The sequence below is a fragment of the Myotis lucifugus genome, unplaced genomic scaffold (assembly GCF_000147115.1).
Source record: "Myotis lucifugus unplaced genomic scaffold, Myoluc2.0 scaffold_474, whole genome shotgun sequence".
NCBI classification, from domain to species: Eukaryota; Metazoa; Chordata; class Mammalia; order Chiroptera; family Vespertilionidae; genus Myotis; species Myotis lucifugus.
The window spans coordinates 254,097-272,530 of record NW_005871522.1 but is presented as its reverse complement, the minus strand read 5'-3'; the positions used below and the strand labels follow the sequence as shown (position 1 = coordinate 272,530).

General features: G+C 43.3%; 1 protein-coding gene across 1 annotated transcript in view; it reads right to left on the bottom strand.

Moving 5' to 3' along the window:
• Positions 1-335: 335 nt before the first annotated feature.
• SHC3 (SHC adaptor protein 3) overlaps positions 336-18,434 on the bottom strand; it is a 139,492-nt gene continuing 121,393 nt past the window's right edge. Inside the window, 1 exon segment of the mRNA XM_023744573.1 lies at positions 336-464. Within this exon segment, the coding sequence (XP_023600341.1) occupies positions 336-464 (129 nt within the window).

Sequence of the window (18,434 nt, the reverse complement as noted above, 5' to 3'; positions counted from 1 at the left end):
GGGAATGGGTCAGTTGAATTAAATTTTGCCCAGACAACTACAGTCAAACTTTTTTCATTAAAAACGTACAGCACAGAACATTAGTCTTACCTCTTTCTTAGTCTTAAAAAATAGAAATTTAGAGGGATCATTTGTACAGGATGTATAGGTATGTACACCTTTACTATGCACGTGAGAAAGCAGACACGTTTACAAAACCTGCACTTTGCAAACGCTTTCCTCCTGGGGCTCTGGACCAAGGCAGCTGCCTGAGTTCCTGTGGCCGGGCACCCGTCTACCGGGAAGAACCGAGTCCCCCTGACCACGGCGCAGGGTCAAGAAAGGCGGCTGGCGGGTCACGGGTTCCTCTCCACCGGCTGCTGGAGGCAGAGCTCGCTCCCGGCGGAGACGATGGGCAGCCTGTTCGCCAGGTGGTGGTTGATGAGGTGGCTGATGCTGTCAAAGATCCTGTCCCTCGTCCGGATCTGTGAAGGGCACGGAGGGAAGTCCGCATCACCCACAGGCAGAAATGAAAGAACAGGCCCTGCTTGGTGTCAGCCAGACCATCTGAACTGGAGGGTCATTTCCTCCCTCTCAGAGATGGTCTGCAAGGTCCCTGGTCACTGTTGCTGGCCAGTCTATTCAGTCTGCTCATCTGTCCACCCCTCTGGGACTGAGCCATGGCCTCCCCCATCTTTGGCAACCAGGCGCCATGGTGAGCTCCCCTGCCCCCTGCCAGCCTTCTCTTCCCTGCTCCCTCCTGCCCTCATAGGATCCATCACAGAAACCGCTGTCTAACTGTCTGCACATTGAGGTCTGCAGGCTTCCATGCCCCTCCCACCTGCAGGCCTTTGCATGGCAGTCCCTGGGCCCAACCCCTCACCACCACCACCCCCCCGCCCCCCCCACACACACACTGAGCTGGCACTTCCAGGTACAGACCACACCCGAAGAAGGCCGTATGAGGCCTGGCCAAGAGCAATCTCTCAATATATGCTCTGGACACAGCCCGCTGGGGCTGCTCCTCTGAGAGGGAGTTGGAGATAGGGCGGGGAGCGGGTACCTGGCTACCCCATTCACCCTCCAGGCCCTTAGAGGGCCCTCGTGGTGGGGCTGGGAGGCCTGGGTGCCCAACCTGTCTCTCCACCTTATTGCTGGGAGCCCACCCCTTCCTGATGGCAACCTGCTGTCTCTCACCCTCCCTTGGGGACTCCAGGGGCATGTCTACCCTGCCATTGACCTACTTGTCCTAATATTCTCCTTTCCCCAAGTTCTTAATCTCTCCCCTTCCCTAAGTAGCCACTGTCTCCCCTTCATCATCTCACCAACGGGACATTGCTCTCTGGCTTTCAGCCCCCATCTCACTTCCGCCCCAAATCTATGCTCCAGGTGTGCACATCAGACACCCCTGTCCAGGCCGTCTGCTCCAAGCTCTACCAATTAGCGGCCAAAGGAACTTTAAATTAGGATGTTTTCATCTCCTGGGATCCAATTCTGAGGCGGGCCCCTCCGCACCCATCTCTGTAAGCACCAGAGGCAGAGACCTCCCAGGCCACAGGGTCACCTGACTTTTGGGCATTAGCCTCAGTAGAGATATAATCTCATGGACACATTCAGAAAGGGACCTTTCTGTAGGACTTCTGGCATCTTTCCATTGAGGTTCAGTCCTCCTGGAGCTCCTAGAATTCCCCGCCCAGAGGGACCACCTGAGTGACATGGGCAGACCCTTCCTTGGAAGCCAGGAGCGCTCAGGAGCTCAGCTTGAAACTAGTGTTGTCAGCATGTTGCCTTGGCATTGACTTCTTATTCCCACTTCTTAACAATTAACACTCATGTAAGTCTGGGGCAATGAGGGTGGTTTAAGGAGGATTATGACAGGAAGTGTCTGAGACAGTGGTCTCAACCTGGGCTCATGTCAAAATCACCCAAGGAGCTTTGCTAACTCCATACCCAGACAGACTGTATCAGGAACTGGAGGTGGGGCCCAGGCACTGATGTATTTTATGCTACATCCATGATTCTAATTTGCTACTCAAACTGAGGACCACTGATCAGTGCTTTGGAATATATGGCCTGGCTAATATAAAGGCACACTTAAACAAAGGCACAGAAAAGAGGTAAGTCATAAATTCACCGCATTAAAAAAAAAAAAAAGGCCAGTTCACTTCATTCTCATGAATATTTACCCAAACCTGAGTCTGGCTCCTGCCTAGAGAACTTGGAACCCACAGAGCTATCTGTGTGGACCCAACTGCCATGTGCCCGAAGTTCAAGGGCTGGTGAAGAGCACTTAGCCACCCAGGCAAACTTCCCCAGGCACCTAGAAGGATTCTGCTGCAGCTATGACATGTGGAATGTTACTCCAGACAGCTGTGTGAGGCTCTGCATAGCAACCAGGAAGCAAACATGAAGGCCATAGGAGACCAGAATAAATATGCATATGTTGGAAGAAGAAAGATCTGAAGTCAATAATCTAAACTTCCACCCTGGGAAACTAGAAAAAAAAAAGCAAATTAAGTCCAAAGTAAATAGAGAAAACAAATAATAAAGGTTAGAGCAGAAATCAATGAAATTGACATGAGAAACCAATAGAGAAAACTAATGATCCATAAAGTCAGTTTTTGGAAGAGATAAACTCAACAAGCCTTCAGGCAAAGTAAGGAAAAGAGAGGACACAAATTATCAATATCAGAAATGAAAAAAAGGGTCATCACTATAGATCTCATGGGCATTAAAAGGATAATAATAAAATTTAAAAAATGACGGCAGAGTAAGTGGATGCTGCAGACACGCTCCCAGAACCAAACTGGAATTACAACTAAAATACAGAAAAGCTTCCAAGAATGGAAAATGGAGACTGCATAGAGACTGGTAGGAGGGGCAGAGGTGCAAAAGGGCTGGTTGGGCTCCCACTGACAGCAACTGAAGTTCTGGAAGGATATCTCAGCTGTGGGGGGTTGCCACTGAGAACTCTGGGGTCTAATCCCCAAGCTGGGCCCCCCAACAGAGAGCACCAGAACTGAGAAGGGTGCCCACATAACATCTGGCAGTGATAAGCAGCAGGGTTGCTGTCTTCCAGGGAGAGAGCTGGAAATTCAGGTGCCCTCTTAAAGGACCAACACACAAAATTCCCTGTGTAGCCGCTCATCTTGTGCTCTGGCAGAGGGAGAGCAGAGTGGACTGGAGCTGTGTGAACAGAAGCCAGGATGGGGGCACTGGGGGTTAGAGATCAGAAGGCAGACACATCAGTTGCCTATGCTGAGTCATTCCCTCAGGCCATTGAGGATATCTTTCTCATGCAGACATTTATTATACTGGTGGCTTCACCTGGGGGGGAAGACAGCTGACCCACCCTATTGGAAAACGCCTTGCTCCATAGTGTAGTCTCCAAGGCCCATTAAGAGACTGAGAATAACAATTAGCCTCCGGGCAGAAGCAATTGCACCACCTTATTGAAAAAACTGTCACCACACCTGTGGATCATTGCCTGAGGGGAATTCAAGACAGAATCCTACCATTTTGTAGGCAGAGATGGTCTCTGGCTATGAGTCTTTACCTGAGCTAATTAGTCAGAAACACCATTTGACACTGTCCTGCACTAGAGATTGAGAGGTGTAGCAGATCCACCTAATACATAGTCACAAACCCAAACAGAAAGCCAAAATGAGGAAACAAAGAAACAACCCCTAAATGAAAGAACAAGAGAATTCTCCAGAAAAAGAGATAAATAGAATGGAGATAAGAAATTTATCAGACATAGAGTTCAGAATAATGATGGTAAAGATGTTCAACAGCATGAGAAAAAATATAGTAACTATGAAAGCAGAAATAAAGAATGACATAGCATAAATAAAGAACATAATAGAAGGAATACACAGCAGATTAGGGGAAGCTAAGGATCAAATCAGTGAATTAGAAGACAGGGTTGAAAAAAAACACTCAACCAGAGAACCAAAAAGAAAAAAACAATTAAAAACAGGAGGACAGCTTAAGGGAGCTGTGGGACAACATGAAACATATTCAAATAGCAGGTGTGCTAGAAGAGGCAGAAAGGTTGAAAGGGATAGAGAACATGTTTGAAGAAATCATGGCAGAAAACTTCCCTAACCTGGTAAAGGAAAAAGTCACACAAGTTTAGGAGGCACAGAGAACCCCAAGCAAGAAGACCCCAAATAGGCCCACACCCAGACACATCATAAATAAAATGCCAAAAACTAAAGACAAAGAGAAAAGCAAACTGTTACCTACAAAGGAGCCCCCAAAGAAATCAGCTGACACCTGATTTCTCATCAGAAACTCTACAGGCCAGAAAGGAATGGCATGAAGTACTCAATATAATAGAAAACAAGGATCTGAGACCAAGATTACTATACCCAGCAAGGCTGTCATTCTAAATAGATGGTAACATAAAGAAATTCCTGGACAAAAATACATACAGGAGTACATCACCACGAAGTCAGCATTATAAGAAATGCTAAAGGGACTGCTGTAATGAGAAGAACGAGAGAGAAGCCTAGGCATACAGAATTAAAATGGCAATAAATATGGACCTATCAATAATAACCTTAAGTGTAAATGGATTAAATTCTCCAGTCAAAAGACATACGGTAGCTGAATGGATACAAAAACATGACCCAACAATATGCTTCGTACAAGAGACCAACCTCAGAACAAAAGACACACACAGGATGAGAATGAAGGGATGGAAAAAAATTTTCCATGCAAATGAAAACACACAAAAAAAGCTGGAGTAGCAATACTCATATCTGACAAAATAGACTTCAAAATGAAGGCCATCACAAGAGACAACAAAGCTCACTACATAATACTAAAAGGATCAATCCAACAGGAGGATATAACCCGGGTAAGCATATATGCACCCAATAAAGGAGCACCTAAAGATATAAAAAAAACTTCTAGAGGATTTTAAGGGAGAGATTGACAACAATACAGTCATAGTAGGGCACTTTAAAACCCCTCTGACTTCACTGGATAGGTCTTCCAGACAAAAACTTAACATAGAAACAGTGACTCTAAAGGACACACTGGATCAGATGAATGTCAATTTAATTGACATTTATAGGACATTTCACCCCAAAGCTGCAGAATATACATTCTTCTCAAGTGCACATGGATCATTCACAAAGATAGACCACTTGTTAGGACACAAAACAAGTATCTACAAGTTCAAGAAGAGTGAAATCATATCAAGCATCTTCTCTGATCACAGTTGAATAAAATTAGAAATCAACTACAGTGAAAACACCCCAAAATATTCAAATACAAGTTATTAAACAATGAATGGGTTACCAACAAGATTAAGAAAGAAATAAAAAACATCCTGGAAACAAATGAATACACAACAAATCAAAATCTCTGGGACACAGAAAAAGCAGTCCTGAGAGGGAAGTTCATAGTACTACAAGCCTATCTTAAAAATTAACAATAAACTATTTAACCCTACAACTTAAGGGATTAGAAAGAGAGCAACCAAAAAAGCCCAGAGTAAGTAGAGGAATGAAATAATAAAGATGAGAGCAGAAATAAAAGACATAGCAACTAAAAAAACAATACAAAAAAAATCAATGAAACCAAGAGCTGGTTCTTTGAAAGGATAAACAAGATTGGTGAATCATTAGCCAGACTCATCAAGAAACAAAGAGAGAGAAACCAAATAAATAAAATCAGAAAATGAAAGTGGAGATGTAACCACAGACACCACAGAAATACAAAGAATTGTAAGGAAACACTATGAACAACTATATGCCAACAAGCTGGACAATGTGGATGAAATAGACAAATTCCTAGAAAAATACCATCTCCCAAAATGGAATCAGGAAAAATAAGAAAATCTGAATAGGCCAATAACAATTGATGAAATAGAAGCAGTAAGAAAAAAAAAAAACTCCCAGCAAAGAAAAGCCCAGGTCCAGACAGCTTCATAGGGGAGTTTTACCAAACATTCAAAGAACTAACACCTATACTCCTCAAACTATTTCAGAAAATCCAAGAGGAAGGAACACTTCCAAACTCTTTTTATGAGGCCAGCATTATCCTAATTCCCAAACCAGATGAAGACACTGCAAAGAAAGAAAATTAAAGGTCAATATCCCTGATGAACACAGATGCTAAAATCCTCAACAAAATATTAGCAAGTCACATCCAGCAATATATTAAAAAGATCATACACCATGATAAAGTGGGATTTATTCCAGGGATGCAAGGCTGGTACAATATTCACAAATCAATAAACATGATACATCACATAAACAAATTGAAAGACAAAAATCACAGGATCATATCAATAGATGTAGAAAAAGCATTCAACAAAATCCAACACCCATTTTTGATAAAAACTCTCAGCAAAGTGGGAATAGAAGGAGCATATCTCAACATGATAAAGGCCATATATGACAAATCTACAGCCAACATCATACTCAATGGGCAAAAACTAAAACCATTTCCCCTAAGAACAGGAACAAGACAGGGATGCCCACTCTCACCACTCCTGTTCAACATAGTACTGGAAGTGCTAGCCATAGTGATCAGACAAGAAGAAGAAATAAAAAGCATCCAAATTGGAAAAAAAGAAGTAAAACTGTCCTTATTCACAGATGACATGATATTGTACTTAGAAAACCCCAAAGAATCCATTAAAAAACTACTATATTTAATACATGAATTCAGTAATGTAGCAGGATACAAAATTAACACCCAGAAATCTATGGCATTTTTATACATCAACTAGAGGCCCAGTGCATGAAATCCATGCACTGGTAGGGTCCCTAGTGGCTGCCAGCTGCCAGCTGGGGCCTCCATCCCTTCCCCCAGCCAGCCCCATCCCCTGGTCAAACTCCCAGACAACTCCCAGTTGAGGGGACAATTTGCATACTATGCATTTATTATGAAAGATAATGAACTCACAGAAAGAGAAACTAAAAAAAAAATCCCATTTACCATTGCAACAAAAAAAAAATTGAGATACCTAGGAATAAACTTAACTAAGGAGGTAAAAGACCTATACTCCGAAAACTACAGGGCATTGAAAAAAGAGATAGAGGAAAACATAAACAAATGGAAGAATATACCGTGTTCATATAATGATCAACATCATTAAAATGTCCATACTACCCAAAGCAATCTATAGATTCAATGCAATCTGCATTAAGATACCAACAGAATATTTCACAGACTTAGAACAAACTCTCCAACAATTGATATAGAATAAAAAAAAAGACCCCAAATAGCCGCTGCAATCCTGAGAAAGAAGAACAAAGTTGGAGGGACCACAATACCAGATATCAAGCTACATTACAAAGCCACTGTTCTCAAAACTGCCTGGTATTGGCACAAGAACAGACATATAGACCAATAGAAAAGAATAGAAAACCCCGGGTTCAACCCAAGCCACTATGCTCAATTATTATCTGACAAAGGAGGCAAGAGCATACAATGGAGTCAAGATAGTCTCTTCAATAAATGGTGGTGGGAAAATTGGACAGATACATGCAAAAAAAAAATGAAACTAGACCACCAACTTACACCAGACACAAAAATAAACTCAAAATGGACAAAGGACTTAAACATAAGATGGGAAACCATAAAAATCTTAGAAGAATCCATAGGCAGCAAAATATCAGACATATGTCGTAGCAATATCTTTACAGATACAGCTTCTAAGGCAATGGAAACTAAGGAGAAAATAAACAAATGGGACTACATCAAAATAAAAAGCTTCTGCACAGCAAAAGAAACCATCAATAAAACAATAAGAAAGCCCATTGCATGGGAGAACATATTTGCCAATGTTATCTCCCATAAGGGTTTAATCTCCAAAATTTACAGGGAACTCATATAACTTAACAAAAGGAAGATAAACAATCCAATCAAAAAATGGGCAAAGGACCTAAATAGATATTTTTTGAAAGTGGACATACAGAAGGCCAAGAGACATGAAAACATTCTCAAAGTCACTAATCATCTGAGAGATGCAAAGTAAAGTGACAATGAGGAACCATGTCACACCTGTCAGAATGGCTATCATCAACAAATCAACAAACGACAATTGCTGGTGAGGATGCAGAGAAAAAGGAACCCTCTTGCACTGCTGGTGGGAATGCAGACTGGTGCAACCACTGTGGAAAACAGTGTGGAGTTTCCTCAAAAAATTAAAAATGGAACTGCCATTTGACCCAATGATCCCACTTCTAGGAATATATCCCAAGAAATCAGAAACACCAATCAGAAAGGATATATGTACCCCTATGTTCATAGCAGCACAATTTACAATAGCTAAGATATGGAAACAGCCTAAGTGCCCATCAGCAGATGAGTGGATTAGAAAACTGTGATACATCTACACAATGGAACACTACGCTGCAGTAAAAAAGAAGGACCTCTTACCATTTGCAACAGCATGGATGGACCTGGAAAGCATCTTGCTAAGCGAAATAAGCCAGTCAGAGAAAGGTAAATATCACGTAATCTCACTCATTTGTGGAATATAATGAACAACATAAACTGATGAACAAAAATAGATCCAGAGAAAAAAAATATTTTAGAATATAATAGAAGTAATCCTGTTATTTGCAGATTTTTAATATTTCCTACAACTTTTGTGATTTTATACTATGTTAGTACAGTTTGGGTAATATTATTATATTTAAAATCATTTTTCTTGAAAAAATATGAATCTGGACACTGACCTTACACCTTTCACATAAATTAACTCAAAATGGATAAATGACTTAAATGTAAGACAAGAACTATAAAACTCTTACAAGATAACGTAGGAAGCAACTAGATGACAATGGGTTCGGTGATGACCTTTTAAATATGACATCAGCGACATAATTAATAAAAGGAATAATAGGCTGGACTTCGTTAAAATGAAAAACTTCTGCTCTACAAATCACACTGCCAAGAGAATGAGAAGACAAGCTACAGACTGGGAGAAAATATCTGCAAAAAGCACATCTGATAAAGAACTTTTATCCAAAAAATACAAGGATCTCTTAAAACTAACAATAAAAAACAGCAACCGGTTTTAAAAATGGGCCAAAGACCTTACCAGACAACTCAGGAGAGAAGATGTATGCATGGCAAATAAACATGAGAAGGAGCTGCACGTCCCTGTCACAGGGAATGTGAGGAAGCCAATGAGACACCACCACACACCTATTAGAACGGCCCAACTCCCGAGCACTGACAAATGCCGGCGAGGACATGGAGCTACAGTCTCTCACCCATTGCTGGTGGGGATGCAAAACCTACAGTCACTTTGGAAGATCGTTTGATGGTTTTTTATAAAACTAAACAGACAATCTTATCATATGATGTAGCAACAGCTCTCTTTGGTATTTACCCAAAGGAGTTGCAAACGTATGTCCATGAATATTTATAGCAAATTTAGTAATAATTGCCAAAATTTGGAAGCAACCAAGTTGTTCTTCAGTAGATGAATGATAAATAATCTGTGGTCCCCCCAGACAATAGAATATTATTCAGTGCTAAAAAGAAATGAGCTATGAAAAGGATGGAGGAACCTTAAATGCATATCACTAAGTGAAAGGAGCCCATCTGAAAAGTCTACGTACTGTGTGACTCCAACTATATCCTTGGGAAGGTAAGACTATGGAGACAGTAAAAGATCAGTGTTTCGAGGGTGAGGGGAGTGAACAGGCAGAGCAGCCAGGATGGCTTTCAGGGCGGTGAAACTGTTTTGTATAATAGAATAACGGTGGCTACGTGTCGTTATACATTATCCAAACCCACAGAATGTCCAACACCAAGATGAGCCTCATGTAAACTATGGACTCCGGGTGAGGATGACACGCCCATGCAGGCTCATCAGCGGGAGTGTTGGTGGTGGCGGGGCTGTGCATGTGGGAAATCTCTGTACCTTCCTCTGAATTTTGCTGTGAACATAAAACTTCTCTAAAAATTAAAGTATCTTTTTTAAAAGAGTAGACTAAATATTCAAGTTGATAGTGTCAGATGGGATAAGGCTTTCAAGGGGAGCAGCTTGGGAGACAATAAAGTTTCACGAAGGAGGGAAGGCACCATCTTTAAACAAGGCACCTTAGGGCTCCCGCAACTGTTCATTGTAAGGCCTTTCCACTTTGGTTTGATGTTGAAACCACTATTCCTAAAAGTGTTACCTTTTTAAGGCAGAGATCCCCAAGGTCCTACAGCAGCTTACGGAACTCTTCCTCTTCCCCAGGCAGGGACAGAAATGCCTGCTCAGCTTCATAGGTGTCTGGTCAGCTGGCATCGCCCCCTCAGTGTCCACAATGGGGAGGCAGGGATGGAGGTGGGAGGCAGCGGTCAACCTCAGTTTTGAGTAGAATGTCCAGGTTGGGGGCACAAAAGAGACCAAGCGAAGTCTCTGAGCTTCCCGCACCTCTACCCCCTCATTCATTCTGGACTTTTCCTCCATCAAGATTGAGTAAGTATACCCTAACTGGTTTGGCTCAGTGGATAGAGTGTTGGCCTGCGGACTGAAGGGTCCCAGGTTCGATTCCGGCCAAGGCATATACCTTGGTTGCGGGCACATCCCCAGTAGGGGGTGTGCAGGAGGCAGCTGATTGATGTTTCTCTCTCATCGATGTTTCTAGCTCTCTATCCCTCTCCCTTCCTCTCTGTAAAAAAAATCAATAATATATATATATTTTTTAAAAGGATTGAGTAAGTAGAGCATGGACATCTGTCAAATGGGACGTTGGGCGCTGGTGTCCAGTCTGTGCTTTCTACCCAGCGGTGGAAGAAGTGGCGCCCATGAGCATCGCGACGATGCAGTGAGGTCTGGGTGGTGCAGGGGGCTGGTTATCCAGGAGGGCAGAGGGGGGCAGAACAGACTTGCAGGCCTGGTTGGACCTCGCACAATCACATCACATATGAACCTCAATTCCCTCCCAGACGTGGGGCAGCTGGACCAGCCCTTTGGAACTCCAGCAGGGGCGGGCTTTAACCTTTTGTTCTGTCAAGAAAGTGTAACAAACACATGGAATCCAGCTCCAAGATGACTTTTTAGGAGCTCTGCAGCTGATAGAACAGAACGTAGTGTCTCCAAATGCAGCACTCTTGGCCCAGGAAAACCCGTTCTGGTCGGCCACTAGGGGCTCACCTCTGAGGGCTGCAGGATAAGTCACTGCTCAGAAAACTGCAGGAGTCCTAATTCAGCTGCTAAAGGAGAGGGGCTGGACCCATGCACTCAATTGTCCCCAAAGCTGCCTGCCTCAGCAACGGCCTCCAAGACTAGAGGACACCCCAAATGGCCCATACAGCGAGGGGCTGGCCCTGGATGCCAGCCCAAGGAGGACACATTCATCTGGCAAAGCTAACCTGATGCCTTTTCAAAAATCTGTGAACACAGAGGAAACTGAGGAGAAGCAGAGTGGTGAAAGCAGCGGCTGGATGCCCTCCCCTGGCTAGGGTGGAAGTGTGTGCCTCCGGCGCCCTCTGGTGGCCAGAAGAACACAACAGCATGGTGTTGCCCTCCCCAAACATTGTCTTCTTAGCCATGGAACAATCCTGCAACTAAAGCACCAAAAATGCACATCCCAGGAACGAGGCAGAAAGAGGCAGGTCCAGAGCACACCAGGGCCCCGTCTTGTTCCAGGGGCTGTGAGAAGGGGCCTGGAAGACCATCTTCACTTGATGGTAAGGCAACAGGTCACATGACTTACCCAGGACCACAGGTGACCTTGACCAACCTGGCAGTGTAATTTCTATTGAACAAATTTGTACAGAATGAAGGCACAATGCCAATGATGGGGATCAGGGGGTCATCTAGCGATCTGGGCAGACCTGGGTCCCCTCCTCAGCAGGGGCCTCTGCCCCCACCCCAAGCCCCAGCAGAATCCTCGTTCCTAGCTGAAGCCAGCCATTGCTCCAGCACCTTGACATTCCCCCCGAATTCCAGAAGGAAAGGGGATGCCAGGGAGTCTTCAGTGTAGGGAGGGCCTCTCCTGCCCCACTGCCTACTCAGACCTGAGCCACACAACAGGGAGCGCTCCCTCCACTCACCCCTCCACTCACAGCCTGCTTCGTGGCCTGGCCAAGGTCATCTGTGGCCTCAAGGGTTTTCCAAGGCACATGATGGCTTGCAGAGAGTTGGCCCCTCCTGGCCTTGATCTCTGCAGGAGGGAGGGCAGGCACTGGCTTTCATCATCTGATTACATTGCAGCAAGAGAAGGGGCTCAGGTGCCCCGGGCTCAGGTGTCCGGAGACTGAGGTGCGTGGGGCTCAGGTGCCCACGCCGATCACAGCATGAAAACTGATAGGCCTCAGGGTCAGCAGCCAGGAATAAACCCAGAGGCCACCTTGATAAGGCTTCTGTGTAAGGTATCTTTGAGTTGCTGACAGTATTTTTAATCATTTCACACAGAGTCTGGAAGTAGAAGAAAATGAGATCCCAAAGGTGGGAAGGAATACTGCTCCAGGCTTCCAGAAGGGCTGGTCTCATTAGGGAGCAAGAGTAGCTGGGAGCCTGAGAAACAGCTCAAACATGGTGAAAATTAAAGTAAGTAACAAATACAGAGTGTATTCTGATTTCTCAATTGCACCACCGAGGCTGTGACAATCTCTCTTTGTCTGTTCTCTGCCACAACCTCCAGAAATCCGAAGTGACATGGGGGAGGTGGACACCCTTCTGGGTTAGTTCTCCTTTTCTGCCTGTCTGTTCTTATACACCTCCCGAAATTCAGTGGAAATTAATTTCTCAAAATGTATTCATCCAGGCTCCTCGGTGACCTCCTCTGTGTCTCAGGGGCTGTGCACACAGAACAGAACCAGAAGGTGCTGCTGCGGGTGGGAAACACCACTGGCCAAGAAACCGTGCGTCTTGGGTTCAAATCTACAGCTAGCTGCTGTGGTCATTTGATTAGTTACTGACAGTGCAGGTGGGTGGGGAAAAGGGGCGTTTTCACAGATATTGAGGGGTGTGGTCAGTCGTGGAATGGGCAGTGTGAGGGGAGGTGCTGGAGGCTGAGGCTTGGTGACAGGCCAGTGGTAGGAGGTATCCAGAGGGCAGGAGGGCGAGGAGGAGGGATGATGGCAAGCTGCCTTCCACTTAGACGGGTGAGCTTGTGTTGCCTAGGGAATGTTTAAGTGGAGTTGCCCTGTGGGCAGTTACATACTCTTTAAAGACTGTGCATTAACCAGGACATTCAATCAAGGACAAAATGATTGCATCTGACCCCTTCCAAAGGGTCAGACTGGAACTGGCAAAGCCTTCATTCTGATGCTTCCGGATGACAACTCTGGCTCTGTGGGAACAGGATGAGGGCGGAGCCACTGCCCTTCAGCTCCTGTCTCAGCACTGGCTGGACCCACGGAGACCTCACCCCCAAGGCTTGTGCTCAGCACAGCCCACCCCAGCAGGACGCAGCCACCACAGCCATGTTGCCTGGCCTCACCCACGTTTGAAATTCAGACAAGATCCAGGCTTTCCCTAGGCACAAAGCCCACCGTGCCAGGCCATGTCAGCCTCCAGAATGCTAAACCAAGAGTCAGGCTTGGGATCTTGTACACCAATTGCCTGCACTCCTCCAGTCAACGCCTTACTGCACATGAGCACTCATTCCCTTCCAAAGAGTGAAACTGAACTTGGACCTCTGCACAGCTGGGTCCTGTGGCCACGTCTCCCTGTCAGCCTGTGGCTTCCTGGCCACCATGTCAGAGTGAGGAGGACACTCGTGTGCCCCGTGGACCCTGCTCCTTCTGGGTTTAACTCCCCTTCCTCTCCTAGTTCCAAGGGACTGAGGAGCCCCAGTCATCGCCAAGTTTGCCCAAGAGTCAGAAAAGTCTTATTTCTGACAATAGAAATGAAAACAAGATGGAAGGCTGACCATGTGGCCAAAAGGAAATTCATAGGAAAAGGGCACCCACCAGGGTTTCTTCGCTGGAGATGTGCGGGGAAGCTGTGGGCACCCGAGCGCCCCCTCCCCCGGGAAAGACTCATGAGCCCCGGCCATTGGCATTTTACAGAGAGAAGGATGGACGTTCCTTGCTAATTATCAAGTGAGGGAGACGCTAAAATGTACCTATGTGTTTTTATTTCTTTAATTTGGCTTAACTTTGCAATCCGTGCTAGAAAATAGAGATTGGTAAACAGCTGATATTTTATATTATTAAATAATTCTATTTTTATAGGAAAGGCATGAGAAAAGGAATTATAAGTTAAAACGTGAGGCTGAGTGTAAGCATTGTCCCATGTCACCTACCCCAACCCCAATGGAAGAGATGTCTGAAACAAAAGAGAAGATGGATTGCCAGAGGACATGATGACCTCAGCACGAAAAGACAGGAGATTGTTGAATTAAACAGCAAGAAAGAGGAGAGCCTAGAGTGGAGGAGGAGGGAGAGGGCCTGTGGGCGAGGGGCATCCCAGCCACAGTGGGAGCAAGAGCAGCTGGGCCCCTGGGCGATTCCTGCAGCAACCCCGCAGGCAGCTCCACAGCCCCTCCTTCCCTCTCACCTCCTTACGGCCAAACTAGCATTTACTTTCAGGAAGAAGCCAGAGAATGTTTATCCAAAGAAACAAAACAGGCTGGGGGGTGGCTAGGCTGTAGGAGAGTGATGGTGGCACCAATGTGTTTCCGGGAGCCCAGCCTGAGGGGCCAAGGCCCTGTCCTCTCCTTCAGTCCTCTAACCTGTCAGGCAACAGCTCCCCACCCCAGACCTCTTCCCACCATCCTCTTCTTTCCCCCACGCCCTACCACACACAGAGTCTCGTCCGTCTTCCATGCCTGGCCTGGGGAAGGCTAGAGGGAAATGGACCTGCATGTGTTACAACAGAAGAGCCCCATGAGGAGCACCGGTCCAGCCTCCGGTTCTCATGTGTCCCAGGGAAATGTGCGGGGCATCTTAAGAACATCAAGGTCATGAAGAGAAAAACTGTGATGAGCAAATAAAACACCTGACCCCAGAAGATGATCTGAAAAATAGATAAAAACTCATTAATAACTTCAAAAAGCCAAAAAGATACTTGAGCCATTAAAAAGAAGATGCATGGGGGAAAGACAATCAGAGAACAACAAGTTTTCTTTTAGAAGTTAAATATACAATCTGGAAAAGTATATGTGCAGTTTCTATATCCATAAAGTTTGAAAGATAGTCAAAGAAAGCTTCTAGAACATAGAGCAAATTTTCAAAGAACTGGAAACTACAGAAAAAAAGAGAAAGAAGGTCAGTGCAAGAGACTTAGCCCCTCAATGAGGTGTTCAAAGAAGACAGAATATGGGAGAAATTAGCAAAGAAATATTATAAGAAAATTGCTCTGACTTATATGGATAATAAAAGTTTTCAGATTGAAACAGCTCATCATTCATGATCATATCATTACAGAAGGAAAAGAAAAGAGAAAAAAGAGTCTAAAATTTCTAGAGGAAAAAAAAGTAACCTACAAAAGATCAGGAATCTGACCAGTCATACTACAACCAACCATACGATGAAACAAAAGTGACTTCCAAATGCATTTTCCAGACAGGGATAGATGGGAGAGTTCATGCCCATGAACCTGTTCTGAGGAAGGCCTGACGAACCACTCCAATGAAAACTGAGTAAAAACCTAGAAAGAAGAAGATACAGTGTATACAACAGGCTGGAACTTACCAGGAGTGCAGTCGAAATATATTTCCTGGAGTGATGGATTTGCTCTAGAAATCTGTTAGTCAGGGAATAGACTGTCTTCAGGTGTGTTCCAAAAATAGATGGAATGAGCTAGATAACAGTAATGAAATGGTGAGGAAAGCAGAAGAAGGCAATTGGAAACTTTGAGATTAACATTAAAAGCAATGTACAAAATAGGAAGTATATAATGTAATGTTGGGACTAAATAGAAATGTAGTATATGTATAACAAATTTGCCTATAACTGCACCAAGGAGGTGGGAAGGAGCCAAGTTGCACTGGGCTGAGGAAATAATTTCAAATGGCAAAATAATCATTATAACAATGTATGGTTGGGTTTGTAACAATACATGTAGTGTGTATAACAATAATGTCACACAAAGAGAGAAGGAAATAGAGTTATATAGGAATAGCATTTTTATTTATCACAGGAAATAAGATAGTATAAATCTGAAGCTGATTCTGGTAAATTCAGATGTATATGGTAAACCACTAAAAATAATGTCAAAAATATTGAAAATTTATTAAAGAAATTAAAATACTACCTTATAAAAATCTACCTAATGTAAAAGAAAGCAGTAAAAAATGAAGAGTAATATATAAAACAAAAAGTAAATGCAGATGCAAATCCAACTATATCAATTATAATTCAAATATAAACAAATTAAATAATTCTATCAAAAGGCATAGGCTGTCAGAATAGATAAAACATGATCTACCTAAATGCTGTCTAGAGAAGACACACTTTAGATTCAGACATCCAGGTAAGTTGAAAGTAAAGAAGGGAAAAATATATATCATGCAAACAGCAATCACAAGAAAGCTATACAAATATCAGAAAATAGACTTCAAAACAAACAAAAAGTTACTAGAGATAAAGAGGGACATTTCATATAGATAAAAGGTCAATCCAACAAGATTAGTGATATATATATATCCTATATAATAAAAGGCTAATATGCAAATCAACCAAATGGCAGAACAACCAGTCGCTATGACACACACTGACCACCAGGGGGCAGACACTTAATGCAGGAGCTGCCCCCTGGTGGTCAGTGTGCTCCCACAGGGGGAGCGCCGCTGAGACAGAAGCTGGGCTCACAGCTGGTGGACATCCCCCGAGGGGTCCCAAACTGCCAGAGGGTGCAGGCCTGGCTGAGGGACTCCCTTAAGTGCACAAATTTTGTGCACCGGGCCTCTAGTATATATATAAAGCCTAACTGACTGTTATGACGCACACTGACCACCAAGGGGCAGATGTTCAAGGAAGGAGCTGCCCCCTGGTGGTCAGTGTGCTCCCACAGCCAACCTCCAGTGGTCCCTCCCCCTGACCGGCCCCGATTGGCCCGATCACTGGCCAGACTGAGGGATCCTACCCATGCATGAATTTGTGCATCAAGCCTCTAGTATAATTATAAACATAAAACATAATAACAGAGCACCAAAATACATCAAGCAAAACTGACAAAAATCAAGAGAGAAATAGACAAATTCAACAATAACAGTTAGAGAACTAGATATCCCACTTTTAATAGTAGATAGAGCAACTAGACAGAAGATCAATAAGGAAAAAAAAAAGATTTGCTCAATACTACAAACCTAACAAACATTTATAGAACACTCCACTCAAAAACATCAAAATATACAGTCTTCTCAAGTGTATATTGATTATCACCAGGACACACCATATACTGGTCCATAAAATAAATAAAATAAATTTAAAATGATAGAACTAATACAAATTATTTTCTCTGACCCAAATGGAATGAAATCAAGAATCAAAAGCAGGAAAAAAATTGCAAATATGTAAAAATTAAACAATACTAGTAAGCTCCTACATAACCAATGGGTCAAAGGAGAATTCAGCAGAAAACTTATAAAATATTTAAAATGAATGAAAATGAAGACACAACAGACCACACTTATGGGATGCAGCCAATGCTGAGAAGTTTATAAAACCCTATATTAAGAAAAAAAGAAAGGTCCGAAATCAATAACTTAACCTCCCACTTTAAGATACTGAAAAAAAAAAAAAGAAGAGCAAAATAAACCTAAAACAAGCAGAAGAAAGAAAATCATAAAGATTAGGTCAGAGATAAAACAAAACAGAAAATAGGGGAAAAAATTAATGAAACCAGAAGCTGGTTCTTTGAAAAAATCAGTAACATTGACAAACATTTAGCTATGCTGACCAAAGCAGGGGCGGGGGGAACTACTCATACAGAAAAGTCCAGGACCAAATGACTTGACGGCTGAATCCTACCAAATATTTATAGAATTACACGAATTGTTCAGAAACTCTTCCAAGAAAGTAGAAGAGGAGAGAATGCTTCCAAACTGATGCTTTCAAACTCTTCTATAAGGCTAGTATTACCCTGATGCCAAAGCCAGACAAAGAAGCCATAAAAAAATCTATAGATTAATATCTCTTATTAATATGATATAAAAATTCTCAACAAAAAACACTAGCAACACAAATCTATCCACAGATTAAAAGAATCATACATCATGACCAAGTGGAAATTTTCCCAGGAATGCAAGGTAAGTTCAACATCTGAAAATCAATGTAATACTTGTCAATAGAATTTAAAAATTATCTCAATAGGTACATAAAAAGCACTTGACAAAATCCAATACCCTTTTATGTTAAAAAAATATTAGGAGAAGAAGGAAATTTTTGTAGCCTGATGAAGGACATCCACATAAAACCCGCAGTTAATATCATACTTAATTCGAGAGACTGGATTATTTCCCTTAAAATCAGTAACAAGGATGTTAACTCTTGCCACTTCTACTCAACATTGATCTAGCCAGGCAATTAGT